This window comes from Sinocyclocheilus anshuiensis, unplaced genomic scaffold, assembly GCF_001515605.1.
Source record: "Sinocyclocheilus anshuiensis isolate Anshui unplaced genomic scaffold, SAMN03320099.WGS_v1.1 scaffold107, whole genome shotgun sequence".
Lineage (NCBI taxonomy): Eukaryota > Metazoa > Chordata > Actinopteri > Cypriniformes > Cyprinidae > Sinocyclocheilus > Sinocyclocheilus anshuiensis.
The window spans coordinates 174,310-184,330 of record NW_015549584.1 but is presented as its reverse complement, the minus strand read 5'-3'; the positions used below and the strand labels follow the sequence as shown (position 1 = coordinate 184,330).

The 10,021-nt window shown below is 38.1% G+C and overlaps 2 protein-coding genes across 2 annotated transcripts in view; one reads left to right on the top strand and one right to left on the bottom strand.

The window, feature by feature from the left end:
- LOC107657879 (breast cancer anti-estrogen resistance protein 3-like) overlaps positions 1-2,502 on the top strand; it is a 55,566-nt gene extending 53,064 nt beyond the window's left edge. The window contains exons 11-13 of the mRNA XM_016446158.1: positions 841-952; positions 1,031-1,237; positions 1,650-2,502. Of these exons, the coding sequence (XP_016301644.1) occupies positions 841-952; positions 1,031-1,237; positions 1,650-1,825 (495 nt within the window). The 3' untranslated portion in view covers positions 1,826-2,502. The remainder of the gene's footprint in view (positions 1-840; positions 953-1,030; positions 1,238-1,649) is intronic.
- A 3,751-nt stretch (positions 2,503-6,253) lies between these two features.
- Positions 6,254-10,021, bottom strand: part of LOC107657844 (formin-binding protein 1-like) — a 24,426-nt gene continuing 20,658 nt past the window's right edge. Inside the window, exons 9-11 of the mRNA XM_016446117.1 lie at positions 7,179-7,288; positions 6,721-6,853; positions 6,254-6,445 (exon numbers count right to left, since the gene is read on the bottom strand). Coding sequence (XP_016301603.1) covers positions 6,257-6,445; positions 6,721-6,853; positions 7,179-7,288 — 432 coding nt within the window. The 3' untranslated portion in view covers positions 6,254-6,256. The remainder of the gene's footprint in view (positions 6,446-6,720; positions 6,854-7,178; positions 7,289-10,021) is intronic.

Sequence of the window (10,021 nt, the reverse complement as noted above, 5' to 3'; positions counted from 1 at the left end):
GACCCAAAAAGCCTCTTATACATGTGACTATCCACTTCTCCACGTCTTTCTGCTTTTGAAAGCGGCTCCAGGTTGTTTGTCTGTGTATATGGGAATTAAATTTTAAGCTGGCTGATTATGTCAGTCATAGGACCAATATTATGGACAAAAACAGTCGATCCATCCACAGCCCAAATTTAGCTTAGCTTCTGTGCAATACTTTTCTATTCTGGATGTTAATTCCTTTGATGCAAACGCTTTGTGTACATGCTACAGGTTGCTAGGATATTAAATGTTTCTGAGGAGGTGAAAGGTCAAATGGGTGTGACCTCTGGGCTGGAGCTGGTGACCCTTCCTCATGGGAGACAGCTGCGGCAGGACCTCATGGAAAGGTAAACAGATGCTGTCAACATGTGATGTATTAAGCAGATTTTTGATGACTCATAAGGGCGGACAACTCTCTCAGAGAATATTAACTCTTGCATATGATAAACTAACGAAACTGAGTTTTTTTTTTTTGCAGTATCTAATGTCATGTAGGCCACACATTTAACATGCATGGCTGGTTCTTTTTAAACAGGCATAACACTATGGCGATTGGAGTTGCTGTGGATATCCTGGGGTGTACAGGAAGTCTGGAGGAGAGAGCAGCCACCCTAAACCGGATCATTCTGGTAGCTCTGGAGCTGAAAGACTCCATGGGAGATCTTTATGCCTTTTCCTCCATAATGAAAGCACTGGACATGCCTCAGGTACCCAACAGCTCATTCTAGCTGCCACTTGCGCTTGAGACTTTTCCTCCCTTAGTGTGTGGTCAACAGAAACAGGCATTAATCTGTGTGATCTTTCTTGTGTGGACAGATTACCAGACTGGATCATACGTGGACTAGCTTGCGAAGAAAATACACGCAGACTGCCATTATTTATGAGAAATCTTTGAAACCATTCTACAAGGGACTCTATGAAGGAAGTGGTGAGTTTCTTACAATAAAACACATTAAATGCCCTCCATAGGTCACCTTTAGTGAAGTTCTGGTTCTCGTCTTTCTAGCTGAAATCCTACTGAGCAATGCCAGTGTTCCGCTGCTAATGCCGCTGCTCACCTTGATGGAGAGGCCTGTGGTCACCTTTGAAGGTATGGACGTCTGGGAGAACAATGACCAAGGCTGCGAAATCATGTTCCGGCACCTGGAAGGAGCTCGTGCCATTGCACGCAATGCGGACACATACACCTGCAATGCACAACGGATCCTCCAAGGTAAGACAAGGCAGTCATTTCAGGAATAAAATAGTGCTTTAACTTGAGGGAACTGGTGAGCCAAAAACATTATGTAATAGAATGTTCATATGCCATTGGATTGAAACTGATTTGGAATAATGCCGTTCAGGCCAATAGTTGTAAAATCCAGAAGAAAATATGCATTTAAATCATGGGTTGCCTCAGGAAGTTAAAAGGTAAAAGGCTTGGGTACCAAAACAAGCACACAGCATGACTAGTGTAGTCTGATTCACGAATCTTAGACTCTTATGAGCTAGTTCTTAAAAAGAATCTTTGAAAAAATTGTTCATTTTTATTTCCTGATAGCCATTGCATTAATGACAATAAATTGAAACTTACTGTAAAGTGTTACCAAAAATCATTCTTTAATGAAACTTTACTCTCTCTCCAGGATTCCAAGCTAATGATGACATGCTGGAGATCTTGAGGACTGATTTCCAGTTGCGTCTGCTCTGGGGCAGCAGGGGGGCGGACGTGGACCAGACAGAGCGATACGACAAATTCAAACTCATCCTTACGGCCCTGTCCAGAAAACTGGAGCCTCCAGTCAAACACACAGAACTCTGAAAAACCAGACACTTTATATACATATTAGACTCTCTGAACCTCTCTGTGGAGTCAGGTCAAAGGTAATCTGTATCTGAAAAAGGACGTTCTCTACCAGAATGTGAGCTTCAATAGATCACATGCAGATTGCAAGTTAAAAGCCATTCATGAGCAGAAATGGCACTTGTCTGTGGAGAGCTACTTTGTTCCATATGCATCTTCCAGAGGTGTGCTGTGCTCCACACTTATGAAATGAGCAGGTACCAGTACATAGAATTTTTCTAATTTCCAATATATCATCCACCTTATGAAATACATATAACGTTGGAGGCAGAGAGAACGCTTCATGAGAGGTGTATGGATGTGCTCAATCATATGACACATGAAGTTATGGATAAGAGACGACTGAGATGATGGACTACTACACCTTCAAGACAAATTTGCAGCTCTATGAAGGAACACGAGGTAGTAAAGTTTGTACACTTAGAAATATCATGAAGCCTATTGGTCAAAGCAGTGTTGATAGGTTTAAAAATCCCACATGGAAAAAGATGTACATAATCATCACTAGTGTAAGCATGTGAAGGCTAGTTTGTGTAATATATTGTATTAAGTATTATTGACCTGTAAATAGTCACCCATAAATGAAATATTCTGAAAATATTGAATAAATATCTAATAAAGCTTTTTAATTGTTACACGATTTTTCCTCATGTGTAATATATACTGTATAAGGATCAGTATGTTTTTTCTTTAATTCAGCAAGCTTGTGTTAAATTGATTAAAAATAGCATAATTTGTTTTTTATTGAAAGATTTCTCTTTTAAGTAAATGCTGTTCTTTCTATTAATCAAAGAATGCATCATGATTTCCACTCAAATATAAAGCAGCACAATGTTTTTAACATTTATAATAAGAAATGTTTCTTGAGCACCAAATAAAAATATCAGAATGATTTCTGAAGGATCATGTGACACTGAAGAATGGAGTAATACCTGCTGAAAATTCAGCTTTGCCATTACTGGAATAAATTAATTTTTAAAATATATAAAAATACAAAACAGTTCTTCTATTTTGTAATTATATTTCACAATTTTACTATTTTTACTGCATTTTTTATCAGCCTTGGCGAGCCTAAAATATTAGATATCTGGTTAAAAACAAAGAAAAAATCTTACTGAGCCCAAACTTTTGAACAGTAGTGCGTGTGGGTGTGTTATTGACAAAACTATCTATAACAGCACATGATGCACTGCAAATACACACTTTCAGGTTAGAATCCTTGGCTGCTGAAAAAACAAGCAATAGTGATGAAATAAATCACAAAATACATCAGGCTAAACACAGACTGAAGAAATAAAAGGCACGATGAACGAGACAAACAGACATAGGTATTTATTTCTCCAACACAAACCCCAGTATATAGTGGTCAACGTTGTCTTACTGTACAACGCATTCACACAAAAGGAAGCATTCACATCCAACATCATTCACTCCCTAAAATTTCAATTCAAATGCAACAGGGTAAAAAGTGCATCGGTTAAGACCAGGGTCCTATTGAGAACAGAGTTCAGACAGGAAGAAGAACTGGTTACAAAGCGATTACGGCACGGTTCTTAAAAGCAAAGCCTGAAAGTCACTCGCTCGGTTAAAAAAAAAACCTTTAAAAAAATCCCGATAAAAACATTCATTCTGAAATAAAGATGTTAATACATAGTACAGTTTAATAATAAAAACTAACTAGGTATATACATATGCATCCATATGCATACACAGTTTATATGTAAGAATCACATTCACAAATACACGCACTTGAGATCGGATTCTGGAGACGTGTGGTCCCTTGTTTGGAGGCAGTGAGCATGTTCTTTTAGCACATGTGACATCAGGAGCTGGACGAGAAATGAAGAAAGCACAGCAGAGAGCTGGCAGCCCAAGAACAATAAGTTTTTTTGGGCACCGAGGGTCAGATAGACCCGTTTCCACACAGAGGCCTGTAATTAAGGCAGAGATGATGATTGGTGTTCAGAGGTCCTCTCTGGCGGTTCTCTGCTTGTTTTATATGGTGTTGGGTCCCCCTGCTGGCTCCTTCCAGCCTCCAGACTATGGCAAAAGGGGGCGGGGCCAGTGGGTGGATGTTGCTGTGGGGACTGTCGCATTGGCTACCGAAGCACCATGCTTCCTCTACTCTGATTGGTCATGCTTTTGAGACTCATGGTTAACATGGAATGCATCAATGAGGAAGAGAAAAGTCAATGGAAACAGACACTAAAAAAGTGGTTGGGATAAAAAGTGGTTAAATCCTAATAAGGGGTCAATTGGTCAGAACGGAATTAGGAATGAAAGACTGCTGGATCATGCAGGTGCATGTTATGATGAACATGAGATGACGGTACAGACAGACATACATTCCGTTGAACATATTAGTGCCAGGCAACAAATCTTTTTGGCTTCTCCATTATTGCTCGAGAGCGTCTTTCCCCATTCTCCCAATCCCTCCCAGATATTCCCTGGAATGTCTGCTGCAATGGAATGATGTTAATGGCCATGACACAAACAGCATGCAAACATGCAACCTGCCCCAACACAACCTCGGTCTTAAATTCGCCCCACTAACAGACCCACAGCAGTGAGTCCCGTCCACCAAACACCACAGAACCCCACTCATCCAATCAGGAACCTGTAGCCACAGAGAAAAGAGAGGACAGAGTCATTGACAGGTCCACCGACAACAAAGATCGATCAGCGACAGAGAAAAAGATAGAGGGCGATAGTGAGCCAGCCCAAGTCGATCTTGGATCATATTTATTATATGCTTTCCATTTCAGGGCACACATTAAAAAGGAACTTGTGCCATTACAAATTTAAACAGAAGAGTAGCACTCGCAGGAAAAGTTGAAGTGAATCAGGTTTGGTGCTGCAATGAGGACAGTTTAGCAGCAAGGAAATAACACTTTGGAGAAAGCTGGAAGAACTGCATGAACTGAAAGTTCAGAAGTACATACTGTGATCGGACTGTAGAAACAATGAGAAGATGCTCCAAGTAGAGCGTACTTTAGTTACATGCATAAAAACATAAGAGCTCCTGATTGAAGTGTGACAGTTTTTCTCATTATTATGAGCTAATTACCACTCAGACATACAGACATTTGAAAAGGAGCTGATGCATTTTGTTCAGATTTGCTCCAACGATATAAAACTGATTAAAAACAGTGCATTAAGCACTAATTAAAAATGGAATAAAAGCTATACAAATCTCTACAGTTGAATCTGCTGCAGCAAAGTCACAGTGCAGAGGAAATAGTCACTTTAGCCAGTGTGTCTGTGTGTGTTTACCCTTGAGCTCACATGGTGAACAAAGGCATATGGCAGTCAGCCGAGCTGCACTTGATGAGTCACGGTAAATCTGACACACGCTCCCCCATGTGTGATGTCATAACTAGGCGGTGCTGCCATGGGTGATGTCATATGTAGGTGACCGCACCTTTCCTGTTTTTCTCCAGTGTGATCTCCACGTAGGACGTGGGGACGTAGCCCTCCTCTCCGCCTTGTTTCCGAATCCTCGTCCATCCGTCACCTTTATCTATCTCTATGACGTACAGCACCTCGTTCTCGTTCATTACCAACGTGCCTTCGTTAGAGCCTAAGGAACAAACACATTTTTAATACTTTTAACAAGAATTTAATAGCATAGATGAACACAGAAACTACGTGCAAAGTTGTAAACAAGAAACATTTAATGCAAGGTGTTTTTGAGAGCGTCAAAGCGCCTTTATGTTCGGTGTGAAATGTGGAGGCGCAAAGCACTTGAATAGGACTGGAAGGCACAGTCGTTACATATGACAACCACTACTGTTCCACTGATATCACGGTTAGTGATTCATGTATCTTTGTCATTTCTTTTAGTTTACGTACATCAAGACCCAAATAAAAAGAAAATGTAATGAGATCAAGTACATTTGCAGTAAGTGCACTACTATTCGAAATATGTTTAATGTTTTAAAAAGAAATCTTTTAACATCTTATGCTTACACTCATACATTTATTTGAGCAAAAATACAGTAAAACAGTAATATTGTGAAATATCACTAATTGAAATAGCAGTTTTATATTGCAATATAGTTTTAAATATATTAAATATTCCTGTGATGGCAAAGCTGAATTTTCAGCATCATTACTCCAGTCTTCAGTGTCACATGATCCTTCAGAAACCATTCTAATATGACGATTTGGTGCCTTGAGAAACATTTATTATTATTATCAATGTTGAAAACAGCTGATATTAAATTTGAGTCAATCTGCCCTAGCATTGAATGATTTATGATTGGTATTCCAACTACATGACTATTTGAATCCCAGTGCTGTGCCTTTCTACTCATTTATATCTACAAAAATCTTGCAGAACCGCAAGAACAGCTCAACAGCTCCTCTACTCATGGATTTACAAACAGTTCAGGCACTCATAAAAGAGACGGCTGTATACATAGACATATTATTAGTCTGTCTATCTTGAGAATGTAGATAAACGTAATCAGGAAGTGCAGACCTCTCTCTGCCGTGGGGTGCATGATGGTTCACATCTGCACTGGGACGTCGCTCACTACGGGATCCGTGCTTTCCTTCAACCTCTGCTAGCCAACTCTGAGATGGAGAGACAGAGGTGGAGAGTGATAACAGGTCCAAATATTTTGTACTACTAATGAACATCTGTTAAATTCAAAGGCTTATTATGAGAAACTTCAAGATAAATTGCATTTCAAGTGATGCAGAATCCGCATTATATCCATTCCTCCACTAGATGGTGCTGACACACAGAGCCGCTCAGCTGTTTTATGTCAAATTTATCTAGATGTACATTCGGAGGCTGTGCTTCCTTATAAGACTGCAACAATAAGCTGATCCTCTGGGAAGGTTACCTCATTTTTATGGATCTCGGAGCGGAGTTTCTCCATGTTGCATATGGTCTCTGAAATCTTGGGCTGGAGACTTCCAGGATCTCCCATCTGAGGATTCTTCTCATAAACATCCTTCATTTTGTTAAGAGCATCTCTGCGACAAAGACAATTATGGTTTTGAGATACTATTCTCTAGCTATTTAATAGGTTTTTAAGTGTTTAAGCTGTGAGCATGCATGGCTGCAAACACGGGGGGACAAAAAATTAAGGAAAAAAGTAACAACACAAATAATTAAAATAAATAAATAAATAATAAATTAATATAAATGGATATGATTATGTAAAAAAAATAAATAAATTAATAAAATAATAAATTCACATTCTACTCACTTTTTTTTTTTTAAGGAAACAATGCTAGACGGAGAGTTTATAGAAACACAAACAAACAAAAAGACTGAGTAGCACTCTCCACGGTCTACCTTTGGTCCATTTCTTTCTGTAGTTCTTTATTCAGCTCATCGATCCTCTGTTGAAGTTTTTTGCGTCTCTGTTCAGGAGGAAGGTGGCTGAGGTCCTCTAGTGTTGGTGCCTGTACAAATACAGGTTATTGGTTTGAGGCAAAGAAACACTGACAAGCATCCAGTTGCAGTCGAAGACGGTCGCAGAGCACATGGTATAAACAGTCATTCTTAAGAGAGATGTCCTTCCTAGGGTTTTAATAGGCCCATTTGTTTGCATACATTCTAATTTTGCAATTCCACTTTATTTATAAACATTTAGCCACACTATAAGAAATACATCTTTAAGCGGTACGACATGAGGAAAGAGAGGGTTTTATTGCAGTCATAGTGTCCTAGAACTAAACACTCAAAGTCTATTCTTAAACCTCATATCTATACTACAGCAGTCCAAAACACACATCACTTACCAGCTTTAAAGACCACTGAGAGGTTGTCACGCCATTTCAAAAAGAACAAAGACAAATCGCTTATAAACATCAGTCAGTCGAATGCATTTTGACTGATGATTTTAATCATGTTTACACAGAATGGCACCATCATATCATAGCTTTAGCTCAGTTCTTGTGAATAAAGCATGGTTAATACCACAAGGAAGGCATTTTGGAAGTCTGGTCAGTGGTGAAAAACCTGAACCAGCCTGAAACCTCACAACAATCTCATCTTTGTTTCAAAGTTTGTGTTTTAGCTTGGTTATAAAGTAGAAGCAAAAAGAAGAACAGGTGATATCGTGGCATTTGGTTTTACAGAAATAGGCCTTGATGTGGTTTTCGAATCAGTTCATCTGAACTACAAGGAAAAGGTAATCCGTTGGCAGTGTGTTAGTCAACACTAGAACAAATGTTTTAAATAATGACAGCAATCCAATATGCTTCTATTGTAATTTGAATTTGCAAATATTCAGCAGGTTTGTTGCACAATGATTCTTGGCTATATACACCAAGAAAATCTTGAGAAAACAAAGATGGTGCTTGTGAAATTTCAGAATAGCTGTGTCCAGTTAAAAGAGCCATTCACAAATATTAAAGGGGTCATATGATGCAATTTCAATTTTTCCTTTCTCTTTGGAGTGTTACAAGCTCTTGGTACATAAAGAAGATCTGTAAAGTTGCAATGACTAATGTCTCAAATCCAAAGAGATATTCTTTATAAAAGTTAAGAGTCAACCACGCCTACCTAAAACGGCTCGTTCTAACTAAGTCATTATATTCCGTAATTATGTCCACACTGGATGCAACAAATGCCTCGTTTATAATGGGTTTTAATGTTTTGTCTCGTCGCTCTGGCCGGGACACGGCATCACAATATGGTAAGGGGCGTAACATTTCCGTCACACGCTTGAGGTATTTGGCCAATCACAACGCACTGGATAGCTGGCCAATCAGAGCACACCTCGCTTTTCAGAACGATGAGCTTTGTAAAAATCTACACATTTCAGAAAGGCGGGGCATAGAGGAGAAACAATAATGTACAGTATGTGGAAAATAATGTTTTTTTAACCTTAAACTGCATAAACACATTTCATTACACCAAATACACAAAATAATGTTCTTTTTAGCATCATATGACCCCTTTAAACCTTAGCAAAAAACAATATTTGAAGAGTCATCGTTTGCCCTTTTTTTATAGAAAAGGTCAGACTGGAACTCTTTGAAGATAATTAAAATGACTTTGATGGGCACTTTTCTATAAAAAGATTCACAATTGGATGTTAAACATTTCTGGTAAACAAAATTGGTTTGGTATTTATCCAAAAAGCTTTGTTCTGTATTTAAAAGAACTTCAAAGGAGAATTATTCAAAATGCTGAGTCTCCCAGACTAAACTCAAAGTATATATCCAGAAGACAATCCTCTCATGTTTGTAAATTTATTCTGTGTTCCCATCCTCAAGTCTATTTTGAGAGATGTTCACAATGACAGCGATTTATAGTGTTAAAGTAACTGCAAGTTACTGCAATTTTCAATGAGAGAAACAAGCAACATCAATCATGTCAATGCAAAAATGCAGCCTCTACCAATGAGAGTGCAGGCAATGCAACTTGTGTGACTAAAATTACTGTCAGTGTAGGGCTGGGTTTTGACACAAATTTCACGATTCAATTCGATTCTCATTCACAAGCTTGCGATTCGATTCAATATCGATTATTTTGGATATATATCGGGTACAGTACATGCCAAATTTTCTCAAGGAAAAAAAAATCTCAACTAATGCTGTAAAATATACACGAGAGTCAGTTGGTACAACATTACTATAATATTGAAGGTTAAAATTAATGAAGTTTTTACAATAATAAAGTTACAGTTACATATTCATATTTCTACTTCAATTTGTGTTTTTTTTTTTATATAAACATTTAAATGGTGGCTGTCATAAAAACTTGATGGATTTATTCAAACAAATTAAACATTGAAGAACAGTAAAAATTATAATGAATATGTTATATGGTGCATATATTAAGCAAAATGCCCCTCTATACAATTTATTTTTCTATCTGACTAATGAGTTTATGGTAACCGAATATGTTTTTTTTCAGAGGTAAATGTGACGTTAAAGGGTTAGTTCACCCAAAAATTTTAATTAGCCCACAAATTACTCACCCTCAAGTCATCCTAGGTGTATATGACTTTCTTCTTTCAGACGAATCCAGTCGGAGCTATATTAAAAATTGTCTTTGATCTTTCAAGCTGTTTAATGCCACTCATACGTCATCTGCCTGGAGCTGCTTTTGTTTAGGACTGTTGGCGCAAGCTACATTAAAGTGATTATTACGTTTTGAATATGGATATTTTTCTTACAAAAAAA